Source organism: Typopeltis vanoorti, chromosome 12, assembly GCF_054136105.1.
Source record: "Typopeltis vanoorti isolate ZY-2024b chromosome 12, IOZ_Tvanoo_1.0, whole genome shotgun sequence".
Taxonomy (NCBI): Eukaryota; Metazoa; Arthropoda; class Arachnida; order Uropygi; family Thelyphonidae; genus Typopeltis; species Typopeltis vanoorti.
In genome coordinates, this window is record NC_143560.1 from 30,512,152 (window position 1) to 30,528,902 (window position 16,751).

Sequence of the window (16,751 nt, forward strand, 5' to 3'; positions counted from 1 at the left end):
GTTCGTAGACATCAAGCTGTTATCACAGAGATGTAACTTTGAATTTCCCCGCAGCGATACTAGCACTAACAAAACCTCAAAGCGATTGTAATAATTTGTTATTAAATACGACAGTGGGAATAATTCAAATGCAATTTATTGTCGAGTTGAAAGAAACATGATTGTGACATTAATCGCATGAACGTAAACATGCAGAGTCTTAGTAAAAATTTAATTAAACACTAGGGAAAAATCATCTAATTTCATATTCCCCATATGATTAAATAATTTCAATCAGGCAGACGGGCCAAAATAAATAGCATTGCAGGCTTCGTGTTGTGCAGGCCTGGCCTATTTAAATCATCCTGCAAGCTCTTCACATCACTTTGATTCACTATTATTCCACCTACTATATTGAACCTCATAGAGTATCATATTCTTATCCACCCATTCTCGAATTCTCTTTTTGAGCTGTTTTTCCAGTACTTTTACTACCATTCCTAAGATGCTAATTGGTCTATAATTTATTACTGCAAGCTTAGCACCTCACTTATGCAAGGGAATTATTTTGCCCTCTTTCCACTCCTTGGGAATTCTTGCACTGCTGAGATTGAAATTAAAGAGCCTAATCAGAGGCATTGCCAATTCCCTTGTACACTTCTGCAAAATGCAACCTGATATTCCATCTAATCACACAGCTGTATTTACACTGAGATTCTGCAATAACCTAAGACCCTCCAGTTCATCTACCTCTGTTCCCACATAAGTCTCTGTCACATTTATCTGTCACCTCATGACCATCAGCACTCATTAAGGTTTTTCTTCCATAGTCATTCTTCCTCTTACTTGCCACATAGCGAAAGAGCTCTTTGGGATTTCCTTTGGTCTGCTCAGCTAATTTCTTCTCGTAATCTGATTTTTCCTTCCTTTCCTTACTAGTCACCTTTCTTACCTGATCCTTGTACTGTTCGTGAGTTTGCGGGTCGCCTTTCTCTTTATATTCTCTCCACAGCATTTTTTTTTTTTTCTGAAGCTCATGCTTAATGATATTTCTCATCCATCTAACTACTACCTGATTAAACCTCCTTATTTTAGATACACAATTTAATATTGCTTCCTCTAGATGCCCCTTAACTATTTCCCATGCACTACTAACATCCTTCCCTTGCAGTGTTTTATGCAATGAAACAGCTTCAAGCTTCCTCCTAAATTTGTCATAATCACCTGCCTTATAGTTCCACATTCCTTAATTTTACAATCTCCCATGTCAGGACCACATGGTCACTTTTCCCAGTTGGAGGCAATTTGGCCACCTTAGTTATGGATAGCTCTTCTGATCCTATGACCAGGTCCAGTACTCTTGCACTTCGAGTCCCCTCCATCACATGCTGCCTCAAGTAATTATCTCTCAGTAGGTGTATAAATTCCATTTCCTTCTTGTCATATGATCTCTCTTCCTTCCAACCTACATCTCCATAGTTGAAGTATTCCCAAAATAATCACTCAATCTGCACTCATCATACTAATTTGGCAATGCATGTCTCTCAGATCATCCTTGGAACTCCCTGGCATATAGCAGCAACCAACCTTATATTTTGTTTTATTAGCTTTAATCTCACACTAGACTGCTTCAAATGAACAGCCATCCTCTTACTTAATCTCCTATTCTTTTTTGCTGCAATTCATATGCTATCATCAGCAGCATCTCTCCTGCCATCGTATCTTCTCTGTCTTTCTTGAAACTTCTAAAACCCTTCACATTCCTTTCCTGCAACATCATTTGACATCAATGACATCATTTTCTGTTAGCACAGTCTCATTAATGCTAATAACTTTTGGCAAGATTGCACTAACCAATGCCAAAAACTCCTCCCTCTTGTTCCTAATACTTCTGTCTTTAGTATATAGAAACTGTAGCATCTCTTTAGACCCCCCCTAACCATCTTTACTTCCAGAATTGACTACCCTATTCAATATTTTTGCTTTAGAGACTAGATTCTGCACTTGTTGGTCATTCTTGCACTCATTCATCTAATGGGTGCCTTCAAACTCATTCAGCTGAATTCATTATATCCAACTGAGCATTTAAGTTTCCTTGAATTTGCACTTCAGCATGCTCAGTGAACAAAATACTCTCTAGACACCTAACACCAAATCCATTTAGATGCAGTCCATCAGCATTACACAATTCCTTCTTTCCATCAAACATAGGCCTTAGGTCCACAAAATCTACATCATTCCTTTTACACAACGTGCTTATTCATTCGTTTGCTATCAGCATTCTCCTTCTCAGTTTGCTTCTGTCATAGCATTACTTATTTACATGAAAACACAAGGCATAGGTAATACTATTTATTTGTTTAGAAGACCAGATATTTTGGTCTGAAACTTACAGACCATCTTTGGTAGCAGTGACAGTTGATTACAAGGTGGAATGCAAAAAATGGATTGATTTGAAACATAAACAGTGTATGATGTTATACTTATAACATGGAGTAATTTCTTACATAATAAGAATACATCAAATACATGCCATCTATCCTACTTCGGACAAACTGGACACTCAATAGAAAAAGGAATACAACGATATCAGTCATATATTTGCCTCAGGAAATCTGATAAATCTGGCTTCACTCAACACGAAATAGATACAGACCACAATATTCCTTGATCTGACATGCCTGTTACATCGTTGTCAGCACAAATTTGAGCATATGTTTAAAGATATTGCTGAGGCCTTGCTTCACTGCCTGAACTTGAATCAGAGTAATTGCCTATCTTTATCTACAATATGGGAAAGTCTTATTAGAATAACCCATCATTAATTTTTTTTTTTACACTTAGGATTAATCTGTTTCCTCAGTTATAACATTAGGCTGTTTTAAATATAATATCACATATCTCTTTCTGTTTCAAATCAATCCATTGTTTTCGTTCTACTTTGTAACCAACTGTCACTGCCACCAAAGATGGTCTGCAAGCTTCAGACCGAAATATCTAGCCTTCTAAGCAAATAAATAGTATTACCTATGCCTTGTGTTTTCATGTAAATAAGCAAAATAACTATAACACAAGTTGCTCTAAAAGAATGAACTCTGTCATCGCATGGCAGGAGACCTACTATCTTCACCTTCTTGCTCTTCATTTTTTGCTTTGTTTAACAACTGATTTATATCTTCCCTCACAGATCATTAGTGCCAACCAAGACAATTAGTTTTTTCACCTTACCTTTTGCATTCAGATGGCTTAACTAATATCAGTAATTTTTGTGCCATGGAAACATGATTTTGTTATTCTTTTGTTAAATACTCCTCTGATCATAGAACCCTCCCCCATACATAATTTTCTCCTTACCTTGTTTTTCTCATTTGTTGACGTGATCTTGATTTTAACCTTGGACCAACTGCTTCTTTCTCTTCTTATCTCTGCTAATCTCTTGCTGCTTCTGCAACTTTTCAATACGTTGTACACTGTATTGTTTATGGGTTTATACAATGCATTTCATGCATTGTTATTATGTAAGAAATTAATCCATCTAGGATAGTAATAAGTATGGAGTCCACAAATTACCTAATTCTTGCTGTTCATTGAAGTATTTGTTTATTGAAGTTTACTTTTTTTTTTCTATTTTCAAGGAGAAAATAGAGATACCCACTTCAAGGCTACAGCCCAAATTATTTTATTTCTTTGACTGTAGTCCTTGTGGAATGAGTTTTCTATTCCTGTGCTAACCGATTCTTTTTTTTTCTTTCTTTCCCCCCCCTCCCCCTGTTTGTTTATTTTTTTTTCACTCACACACACACACACACAAAAAAAAAAAAATTTAGACCCATCAGTTATCTAGCTAAATATGCATACACATATAGCATTACATCTAAACATAGTCTATGCAATTAAAATACAAAACAAATGTCTCTCAAAACATTCCAAAAATAAAATTCAAAAAAATATTCCATTGTTTTACTATAATTCATAGTATAAACATCAACCAAAATGATATGCACCATCATCTACAAACATCCTTTTCTCTTTTTTTGGCCAAACCCCAAATCTCTGCCACAATAACCATGGCTCATATTAACTGTCCAAACTATATCTTGTGTGACCCAATATTCTTACCCAGAGGATGCTTAATCTAGAATCTTCCTTTTTTTTTGACCTTATTTCCTTGCCTCATTATGTATCATTCATCTACTATCTTTGCCATTGATCCAATTCCAAAACTCATTCTGAAATATCTGACTTCTTATCATTGAAGCTTGATTTCTTATAATTCAGATTCCCTAACCATGAAGTCATGTCTCTTTGGTGACTTTAATGTCCACAACTCTGATCCCCTTTTTTCCTTTTCCATTGACCATGCTGGAAGAGAAGCAGAAGTGTTTGATATAAGTGACCTAAACTAGAATTCTCAACTATCCTCTCCACTCACTCTGTTCTCTGGATCATGTCTTAACCAGTTCTCCTCTCAGGTACACTGTGAGGTAATTATTCCTCTTGGTAACTCAGATCACAATCTCATCCAAGCTTCATCTCTGGTGGAACACCTCTAAGCCATTCACAACCTTGTACACTTTGGCACTACAACAGTGTCGCATGGAAGGATCTCTGAGACTTTTACTTCTCTTTTCTGTAACTACTATATTTGTTCTCCAGACACTTGTGATCTTGTCACAGAAGTTATCCATGTCTGAATGAATGCCTTCATTCCCACTTTGTTCAAAATTCCCATCCTATAGCCATTAAGGATTTCCAAAAAGTGTGCCTGAGTTGCCCAAGATAAGAAAACTGCTTATTGAAGTGTGGCATGAGAAACAAAAATTCAGCTTTATTCACAACTAACGCTGAATCTTGTGACACTTGCAAAACCATCATTAACAGGGTCAAGTCTGACTTTGAAAGAGCTAAATGTAGAAAACTCACCACCTGTGCTAATAATAGTCATTCTTTCTGGTCCCTCGCAATAGCTGTAGAGTGCATCTTTTGTCCATCTATGCTTTCACCTCTTTATCATCCAACTGATAGTAAAGGTGATCTCTTGCTATTATTCTTCTCATCCAATTCTAGCATAGATGACAAGACAAATCACCTCCTTTCATACCTGAAGCATTGCATTGCATGTCTCCTGTGATCTTCCACCAGAAAGACATCAAATGAATGTGGGAAAACCTAGATACCAAAAAGTTATCTGACCATTTTTGTTAAAGAAATGTGCTTCTGAACTAAACTTGTTCTTTATCATCTGTACACTATATTATACTCAGCTGGAATCCACCTTACATCATAGAAGCAAGCCCCATATATAGTGAATTCTGATCAAGGATGTATTTACCTTGAAACTATTGACTTTTTGTTCTGACCTTACTGTTGTCTAAAGTAATCAAGAAGGTCATTGATAGTCAACTTCTTTGATACCTGGAGAACTCTCAACTAATCATTGACCACCAGTAGGGATTTGCTAATCAAGATTTGCAGCAGATCTCCTTATGTATGTCACTCACCTCTGGACATGTGTGCCATGGAAAGTTTTGAAGAAATCTGCACTGTTGTACTTGACAATTTCAAGGTATTTGGTAGGATTTTACACCAAAGACATCTTGGCAACCTGCCATCTTATGGTCTAGCTTCCTCCCTTTGTAATTGGATTGCCAGTTTTCTCTCAAGTCCATCACTACATGTGATGGTAACTTCTGCTTTAATATCAGTAAGTTAACATACTTAGAAAAATTAAACATGGAAACTAAAACTTAAATGAAATAAATTTAATGGTTGTAAAATTTTTGTCTAGGCATCCTCGGTACATTAAAAATGGAATACAATCTAAAATTACAATTGAAGAAAAAGAAAAATTACAGTTACATTCAGAAATTTCCTTTAATATAAGGGAGTGGAATATGAATGATATCTTCAGGTATTTCTGAATGTATAGCTAAAGTTCTAAAACCTCTTAATATTGTAGTGTCCTATCATCTTGTCAAGAAGATTTTTACCTTTCTTTCTTTTCCTAAAGAAAGACAAGCTTTCTCAAACTCAGTCTTCCAGGTGTCTACCAGATCCCGTACTCCTGTGGTTTGTCTTACTTTGGATAGTCTGGCAGATTTGCAGCTATGCCTCATGAGGAACATAAATCTTACATCCTTTACTATGAATTGGAAGAGTCTGGCCTAGCAGAATATGCCATCTCAACCAAACATAGAGTTTTTTATAAGAAAACTAAGCTTTTATATAGAAGTAGATTCCTCATAGAATGCTTGTATAAAGAGAGTTATGACTGACTGAACTTAAACAGATCTGATGGCCTTTGGTTATCCCCTTTATGGGAAATATTATTGTATCATTTTTATGCACATTTTTGTTTATTATATTATTGTAATTTTTTTAAAATATATAATTGGGAATTTTACTGACCATTTGTTGTCCTATTAATACTACAGTGGCGTTTTTTGAAAATGATTCTTTAACCTTAAATGATTCAGTGTACTGAGGATGACTGTGACGCATAGGAAAAAATTTTACAAATTATTAAATTTATTTCAATTAAATTTTAGCTTCTGTGTTTAATTTTTCTAAATATGTGATGGTAAAAGATGTTCCTTAGTGCTCCCTTATTTCCTCCACCTTCTTCCTCATATATATAAACAACCTGCCCACACTGACCTCAAACCCTGTTCACAGTTTTGTGATTATAGCACTCTCTGCTCATTTTACTCGTATGCTAAACATTGTAATGTTTGAACATCTGAAGCTTCAAGATCATCTAAAATAAATGTCTTGAACACTGACCTCCACACTACCATTCTGCAATGAGAATGAGGCAAGAACGCCGTCACGTCAATGCTTCTAAAATGCAATTTTATCTGTTTTCGCACAAAAAAAAAATATAAATTAATAAATAATATTAAAAATAACCAAGCTCTGCTCCCCTTACCTTTGCCATTCCTCAACAGTCAAGATCAGATTTCCCTTCTCAGACTGACTACTGCATCATTTCTATAGCAACCTCATTCCAGAAGACTTTGCATCTTCTTTAGCTCAAGATGTTACTTTTTTTTTCCTCTGATTCTTTCCAGTTACTTGATCTGTACAAATTCCAAATCTACAAAAACTTGGAATACTGTTCTCATATTTGGGATGGTGCACCTAAAACCTCCCTAAAAAGTCTTAATGCTGTTCAGAAGAGAGCACTTTGGTCGATTGGACTCATCTTTCATGGAACCTTTTCAACTACTGTCTCCCAGATGGACAATTTCTGCATTGTGTTGTCCTACAAATATTTCGAGGGGTATTGTTTAGGAGAATTAACATCCATTATGCTACCCATTTATGTCAAGCCTACAGCAGCAGCTGCCTGATATTCTTTTACAGGTGAACTGAATAAGCTACTTCCAATTATCTTTCATTCCTTATACCTCAGGTTTGTGGAAAAGTCTTTCCTATGATGTATTCCCCCCCACAACTACAACCTCCAACTCTTTAAATGGAATATCAACTGATTACTTTGCTCTAAACCCTTGCCCACACAGCATTTATTTACCGATAGGCCTTGCAGCCTTTCATGTATGAGAGTAATCTATATATATATATATAAAGAAATAAAATAAATGGTTCTGGAAAGAGTGAATTATTATTTTGTAAATATTTTAAGTTTTGCCATAAAATAATAATTATGTACTGTATTATTTAAATACTTAAATAATATAAATAATGAACTGCTATGGCAAGTCGGGTCTAGCAGACCATGCTTTGGATACCCCCGGATACACACAGGATCAATTGGAAAAAAAAAACAAAAGTGCTGCACAGAAGCTCTTACAAGTCACTTGTAACAACCCATTTGGCACTATAATGGTACCAAGTGGGACAGCCTCTGCATCTTCTATGCCGCATTCCCATGGTTGGACTATTGCTTCCGGCCTTCCAACCCAAACATATGCACCAAGCTTATTACCAAAGTAATCCTCACCAACATGAATACTTACATTCCACACAACACTCTGAACTGCCATTCTCTAATGAAACCCTGGTTCTCCAAAAGATGTGCCAAGGCTGTAGTAATGAAACATCATACATATCACAACTGGCTGAAATCGAGAACCTCATCTTCCTTCAAAGCTTACACCGAAGCCCGTAATAGATGCAAAAAAAACAATCGACGCTTCCAAAACAGAGTTCAAAAGAGCAAAAAGCAGGAAACTAGCAGCCTGTCCAAACGGCAGCCAAGCATTTTAGTCTCTTGCCAAAGCAATTGGCCGTAACTTCTGTCCAACACTATTCCCACCCCTATCACATCCTGATGGCTCTACTCTCTCATCACCCACAGAAAAAGCCAATCTTCTGGCCTCATACTTTGCTTCAAATGCATGCATAACTGATGATGGTAAATGTCCCCCAACCATTCCAGACACCCAACATACAATGTCCCTATATCCTTTTGCCAGGATATAATCAGAAAAATACTGTCCCAATTAAACACAAAAAAGTCTCTTGGGCCTGATGGCATTCCCCCAATTGTTCTGAAAAATTGTGCTCCAGAACTGATCCCTATCCTATGTCACCTATATATACTCTCCTACTCCACTGGAATATATCCCACAAACTGGAAATTGGCCTATATTCAGCCCATTCCCAAGAAGGGTGACAAGTCACTGCCATCCAATTACCGCCCTATCTCGGTTACCTCAGTCCTGTCAAAGGTAATGGAAAAAATCATCAATTCCCACCTCCTACACTATCTTGAAGACACTCACCAAATAAATGACCACCAGTATGGATTCCACCACTGCCAATCATCAGGAGATCTACTTACATATGTCACCCATCTCTGGACAAATGCTATGGAGAGGTTTCACGAATCTCAAGTGGTTGCACTAGATATCTCCGAAGCATTTGACCAGGTCTGCCACAAAGGCCTACTAGGCAAACCACCATCATTCGGTCTGACCCAGGACTTCTGTAGGTGGATCGCCAGTTTTCTGTCTGGACGCACACTGTGTGTGATGGCGGATGACTCCCTATCCTCGCACCACTCAATTAATGCTGTAGTCCCACAAGGTTCTGTCCTCTCTTCAACCCTGTTCCTGCTATACATCAACGACCTACTGCAATTGACCTCCAACCCAATACACAGTTTTGCAGATGACAGCACACTACACTGCTTGCTTGCATATGATAAGCCTTACCCCACACAACTCACCTCATCGTACAGAACATCAACCACCGCCACCCTCAACTCCGATCTCCAAGCCATCCTACAATGGGTTTCGGATAACCTCATAAATTTCATTGCCAACAAAACCCAGTTTTGTATTATTTCCCATAAAAAAGAACAACTTTTTCCCAGTATCTTTTTCGACGATACCCAAATTTCCAGACAGCCTGAGATCTCACTTCTCGGAATCACCCTCACATCAAACCTCTCCTGACACAAACATATCTCAAACATTGCATCCTCAGCCTCAAAAAAAATAGGATTTCTCTTCCACTCAAGACATTACTTCACCCCTGAACAGCTACTAACATTATACAAGTCACAAATTTAGGGGCCCCACCCCATATGCTCCCACATATGGGGTGGGGCCCCTAAAAGCTCTCTCAAAATGCTCAATACAGAGGAGGGCAATTAGACTTATCAATGACCCATTCCTTACCAACTCTTCCCCCCCCCCCCCACTTTCACACAGGCGTTTGGTCTCTGCAGTAAGTATATTCTACAAATATTTCCATGGGACATGCTCATCCAAAATAACATCAATAATTCCCCTGCTCAGTACTAAGCTCATTGGAACACATACAGCTGCTGCACAACATCCCTTCACAGTACACCTAGAAACAAACAGAACAAATTTCTTTTCCTCTTCCTTCATCCCTGCAACTGCTGTGCCGTGGAACAGTCTCTCACCTGCTGTGTTTCCCAATGAATACAACTTAAAGTCATTCAAATCAAATCTAAACAAATTCCTCCTTTCCCAACCCACCACCCATACATAGTACTAATGCACTATAGGTTGACCAATCAACCGCCTGTGTATGGGCCCAATATAAAAATAAAAAAATAAAAAAAGTCAGAGAGGTTGTTCCTGGAATCAACAGAAGCCTTGAAGCATACTTCAAACCTCAACAAGTATGGCTGTATAAATCTACCAAAGATTTGAGAGACAGTCATCCTAAAACCAAATTAATACCTGCTTTCTCTCTCTTTTTTTTTTTTTCCAATTTAGATGGCACCTAATTAGGACTAGTCTTTGTGTTGCACGCTACAAATGCTCATACTAGTCCCACTGTTACACCGGATTGTGGTTGTCTCGCTACTGTAACAAACTTTGTTTGTGTGCTCTGAAGATGCTGGATAGAATACCAACAAAATATTAGCAATTAATTCAATAAATAGTTATTTTCTTATCAATCTGTGTTCACATCTATACTAAAATCCAATCAACATGTAACGAACACATAAGCCTTTCAACATGGTTGAGAATTCTTCATGGAGACGGATATCATATGCAAAGCACGGTAATGAACTCATTATTTCAATACATAACATGCCATGCAAGTTTAAACAAGTTAAGACAAAATAGTTTCATTTTGTGAACGATTTTTATGATATCGGAAATTGGGGAACAAGTTGTGGATATTGCATTTTGTTTTAAACTTAGCTGCATGACTAGTGAAAAATATGGTTTATTGAAAATGGCATAAGGAGTTGCTACTTTGGATACAAAGTAGCAACTTTGTATCTTTGAATGATCCAATATCAAGAAATGATGAAACACTGGAAACAGCCTTTTTTAAAAAAAAAAAAATCTAAAAAACCATTCAAGCTTATAAACCCTAAGCTATTTGTCAGACGCACTTTGATAAATAAACATTCATGCTTTACTGAGGATTCACCTTTGCAGTATACAAGTAGTAGCTTTTACTAGTTGAGCTAATGAGACTGTTAGAGGTGAAATAGCAGAAGTTGGAATTTCACAGGCTCATGCAAATGAAATTTACCAGACAAGCTGAATGTGAAGCACGTTTCAGCAAAGTTCATCATGCATTGTGTTGTTCTGTGTTTTATCAATAATGAATACCATAAGCCCACTGGACCCCATATTCACATGATTTGACTTTATGTAGTTTCGTTTCCATCAAAAAAATAATAATTTTTTTTTTTTTTTAATAAAATTGAAACCATTTAATGATATTCAAGTCATCATTAAATGAAATTTAACAGAGATAATTTTAGATTCTGAAAATGGATTTGGATAAATGTTTTCAATAATAATAGAAATGATAAGCAAAATATGTTACTCAGAAGAATTTGATTGATCTCTTTCTTTTTGTTTGATTGTTTAATGTCATTCTTTTCAACAGGTTTCCTGAGTACACATCACACTGTAGATCAAGGAATCTGCTATTTTGCTGTATTGCAATAGTGTGTTAACAGTTTAACCGATACCTGACATCTGTTATCAGTTATAATTAGATTCTCTTCCTCAGTACTTTCTTTGTCAGAAATAGGTGCTGGTACTCATTATTTACTAGCAGGAAAAATTAAAAATTAAATTGATATGAAAAAAAAACTAAATAAATTATTTTATTTTTTACTGATATTTTTACTTTATAGTGTAATAATGTATTTGGAATAAGAACAATAACTATATAACAATATACACAGTTTATGAAGCATAAATTTATTTTAAAAGTATATAAAAATAAGTAAAATATGTACAATAATTTTTAATAAAAATTTTTTATAACAAATATTAAAAAAAAGGTTAGGTATAGTTTCTGGGAAAATTCCCATGCTACTCCTCTTAAACACTATTATTATAATTATGGCTGTTATAGTCTGTTTTTGTTTAGGAGTGTCCCTTATTTTAAATACATAGGCTATTATTACTCAAAAAAGGGGTATATATATTTTAGGGCATTATGGATGAGTATAGAAGGCAATTATAGCAGAATAAAAGAGGTGGAAAAATTTTGTACATACCTTGTTTTGATTCTAGGATGTCTTCCAATTTCATGATCCTGCTGAAGGTTGTTTATAACGAGGGGGGAAGGAGGAAGGGAGCATAGGGGGGATGTTTTGACGTGGGAAAAATAAATTTGGAAACCCGGGTTATGTATTAATAATATATATATAAAATTTAAATTTTAGAATAAAATAAAAATTTAAAAATAAAATGTTGTATATATATATATATATATATATATATTAAAAAAAAGGTTTATATAGCAAAAATAGTGGAAAAATGTTAATATCATTAAATAACTAACCTTATTTGCATACCAGGTAAACATAAAAAATTACTGAATATTACAAATTTCTAAATGTACTGCATCCATATGTCATGTCACTCATCACTATGTAATATACTGTATGACAAGGGTATCAGTACACCATACCATTGTGTACTGTCCCAAAAAAAAACATAGACTCACAATATTTTCCCTTTTTTTGTGGCATTCAGAAGCAATGATTGTTTGGGAAAACAGCAGTATGAAAGATCAGTGCTTTAATTAATTCAAGTTTTACTGAATGATATTGTTATAAACATTTGGTACTTTTATTAGATTAATGTTGACTTTTGTGTTTAGGCTTTTGTGGAAAAAGTAGTAAACCAGCTAAAATAGCACTTGTTGCTACCCATGCTGATATTGCAAACAGTCATCGCCATCCAAATACAGGTGAATACGTCAGTAGTGAGGCCACATCAGTTCTTCAAGTAGTAATGCAAAAGTTTCAAAATATATTCGATTTGCATGACTCAGTTTTTGTGGTTGATGCACATGTTGGTTCCCCAACTATGAAAATGTTCAAGCAGTATCTTTCTGCAGTTAAGGCAGAAGTTATTCAGGTACTTATTAAAGTGTAGTTTATGTATGTGTATATATATTCATATAAAACATTTTTAAAAATTGAATATGATGTTCTTTAACTAAAATTGGCATAAGTTTTTGTTCTAAATCTTTTGATCCAACTTGTTTCACAGAGTTGTGTTTGATTGCTTCTTAGTGAGTCAGTTTTTTATTATGCCTATAATAAGACTAGGGCATTGATTCTGTGTTTAGGGTCTCAATCAACATTCTCATTGTGTGTGTGTGTTTTTATAGAAATGGAGGATATTATAAATCCATCATTATTTCTTAGCCAAATAATTGAATTTGAAACTAAACACTTCAAAACTCACCAGCAAGTTTATTGAAAATGCAGCTTGGCATTAGAGTTGCATCGGTATTGCACAACTTAAAAGGCACAAACTTTGCTGTATTTTCACCTGTTATTAGTACTTTTGATTAAGATTTTGGTCAGCAGCTATTTCGAACTGTCGATTCTCATCTAACATAGTGCAGAAACTTTAAGAGGTCAAGAACCTTCTTTTGTATACCATAGCAACCCTGTGTCAAACAGTCATATTTTTCATGAGTGAACCCTTGGTCAGTGCTGTTTCTTCAACTGTTATAATTCACACCAACTGAGAGCTCACTTATGAAAAATACAGCTGTTCAGTACTGCAACAATCCTACATCAGAAAGTTGTGTTTTTCATTAGTGAACTCTAGGCCAGTTCTCTTTCTTCAGCTGTGCATTTATGCATCAACTGAGAGTTCATTTATGAAAAATACCACTTTCTGACATAGGATTGCTACTATATTGAAAAGAGGATTCTTGCCCTCTTAAGGTTTCTGTCTGGTCTCTGATGAGTACCAGCAGTTAATCAGTAATAAATAACCACTAGTTCTTTGGAAGAAAATTAAGGTTCTCCATACAAGTAATAACCTCTTGGAACATTTATACAAAGAGAGTTGTGAGACCTTGCTACATTGATCGAATCTAAATAGAAACATTGGACTTAAATTATCCTTCTTATTGGAAATAGTTCTTCACAAATTCCAGAATTAATTTAATTATATTTTTTATTTAGTATTAAATCTTGTTCAAGTCTTTTTACTAGAACCTTAATATAATTAGACTGTGACACTCTGTATCATGTAACATGCAGTTCATATCTGTCATTGTTGAATATACCACTTTCTGTTCTTGTTATTTAATTTGAAAGTCATACTTAAGATGCCCTTGATATTAGGGTGAAAATTTTATTTAATCAGAAGCACTAATAAAAGGCAAACATACCAGTGAAGAGTTTAGTGCAATACCAAGTAGTTGCCACAGGTACCTTTAAAGATTAGAATTTTGGGAAAGTTTAATTTAAGGTCACATATTAAGTATGATGGTGGGTAAAGCTTCCTCTATGGTACAATAGTGTGAGAACTGTGAGTACATGATCCAAACCTGGAACTTTTTTTGAGCCACTTCAAGCTTCCAGGAAGTAGGGTAGTAGTCTAACACTGACTATGACCTTTATCTTCCAAAATGTTCACAAAAGATTCATGATCATAGTGGATTTCAAATCCCATTGCCCATTGGCTGAAAACAGAGAAAGAGAGAGAGAGTGAGGATATACTAGCCACTTTTGCCACCACTCCTGAGAGAATACTGGTCTATAATTTGCTACTGCAGTCTTAGAACCTCCCTTATGCAAGGGAATTATTTTGCCATCTTTCCACTCTCTCTTGGAACTCTACGAGAGCTGAGACTTAAATTTAAGAGCCTAGTCAGAGGTATTTCTGGTTCCAGTGGCACCCACAGGGAGGGGGCCAAGGGACCCTGGTCTATAGTAATAATAATAATATAACTTCTGCACTGATTTAATCTGGGATCTGATGTGTGCAGATGAGACCTCAGTAGAGGTCCAAACCAGCCTGGATAGTGGCCCTTCCCATAACAATTTTGCATTATAGGATACTAAAGCAATTAATGTGAAGTCAACAGCCTCTATATGTATAATTACACATGAAGTTTACACTTCATGTGTAAACTTTGTTTATGTTTGCGGGAAGGATTAAAACAAGAATATAATTTCTTGTCAGAATATAATAAGCTATTTTCAGTGCTTGAAAAATTTTGTGTTAACTCACCAGTCAATCAAATTTCTCACTAATCAGATATTATTATTATTTTATTACTATGTGACACCTCCAGGGAGTCCAAAGACTCATCAAGGGAGGGCACCTACTCCACACCTCTCTATCTCCACCACTCAATCCAGCTACAACGAACCGCTCTACTTTCATCATCTACACCACTGCCATCTACTGCCAACCACCACCACCACCACTAGTATTTTCACAGACAATCACAAACATCCATGCCCATGGCAAGATTCGAACCCGCAGCCTTTTGGCTGGAGAGTGGATATGCTAACCACTCAGCCAACCAGGCCAGGTTAGCTTTGTGAACTCTACCATAGTTACCTAATATATCATAGTCATGTATTTATTCCTGGATCTGGTCAATTTATAAGCTTTTGTTAATGCTATGGCCAATTTTAACCCTATATAACTACCATTGTTGAAGCACAAATGTGTTAACTACTTGCATATTAGTGTGTTTAGTCTGTGAAGAAAAAATGTCATACATTTTATAAGTGATGTTGCTTTTATGGAAAGATGCAAACAGTTTCTTCTTTGCATTATAAACAAACATTGAAAACATTCGGTACCTAACTCAATCAATAAATAAATAAACATTAGGTCTACACATGTAACTACATTAGTGAATTTCTTAATTCTGATTGGCTTCAATATTATCTGATTGAGAGGGCCAGTGATGTCATACAACAATTCAGAAAATGTTCAGGAAACATTAGGTTAGAATCAGTATATTGAATATAATGAGTGTCCATTATTAATGGGTTTTGCATATTCCATCACTGGGTAAGAAATAAGCTAAATTACTGCTGTCCACTGTGTATCTATTTTAGGTTCCATGCCATGATTAACCAGCTACCATGTGGTATGACAGTGCTCTATGAGATAAAATGATGCATGTGTATTGTAATCCTCTCAGTAGTCATATTCCATTATGAACACACACACACACACACACATACACACCATATTTCATTAAATACCATCCAGCTATTGTCAATTATTATTGTCATTGAAATCAAATTCTAGTATATGGATTTGCAGCACACACACCATAAATTTCATTGTTTATTTTATTCTACCTAGGCAGAGTGGGAATTATGGCAGTATATAACTTCAACACATAATTTGCAAATTAACATGTTCGCTGCCAACTACGAGTATACTCGTAGTTGGTAAACCAGCTACGAGTATACTCGTATGATGCTTACCACCGGCAACGAGATTACTGTACTGACCTCGAAGAAGTGAAAATGCTTGGCTTGTGGAGCTAGCATCAAAACTGTGTATTCTCATAGATGGTATATGCTCTGCACAAGCCAACTACGAGTATACTCGTATGACGCTTACCACCGGCAACGAGATTACTGTACTGACTTTGAAGAAGTGAAATTGCTCGGTGTACAGGAACAGACTATGCCGAAGTAGCATGGCAGCAAACGTGTTAAGATAGCTTAACAAATTTTTCTACAGATATGAAAAACATTCAGTGTCTACTTCGCATAATATTGTTACACCTGCACAACTGTGATTTTTCTTTTGAGGCTCATTAAAACAAAATCACAGTCAAATCCACTTGACCTTGATTTTCTGAGGTACAGATTTTGTTTCATATTTCTCTTACTTCTATTTCATATTTCTTATACTTCTATTACTTCTATTCAGTATCAACAATCACTTACCTGGGAGTAAAGTGCCGAACCCACAAGATTTTTTTTTTAATTTATTATGTAACTCCCACCTTACAAGTTGTAAACCTTTTGAGCAGAATAAGGATTCTATAACCTTTTTTTT

At 35.7% G+C, this 16,751-nt stretch overlaps 1 protein-coding gene across 1 annotated transcript in view; it reads left to right on the forward strand.

Moving 5' to 3' along the window:
* Window positions 1-16,751, forward strand: part of LOC150100659 (death-associated protein kinase 1-like) — a 441,829-nt gene that overhangs the window by 289,409 nt on the left and 135,669 nt on the right. Inside the window, exon 14 of the mRNA XM_090401850.1 lies at window positions 12,565-12,824. Within this exon, the coding sequence (XP_090257976.1) occupies window positions 12,565-12,824 (260 nt within the window). The remainder of the gene's footprint in view (window positions 1-12,564; window positions 12,825-16,751) is intronic.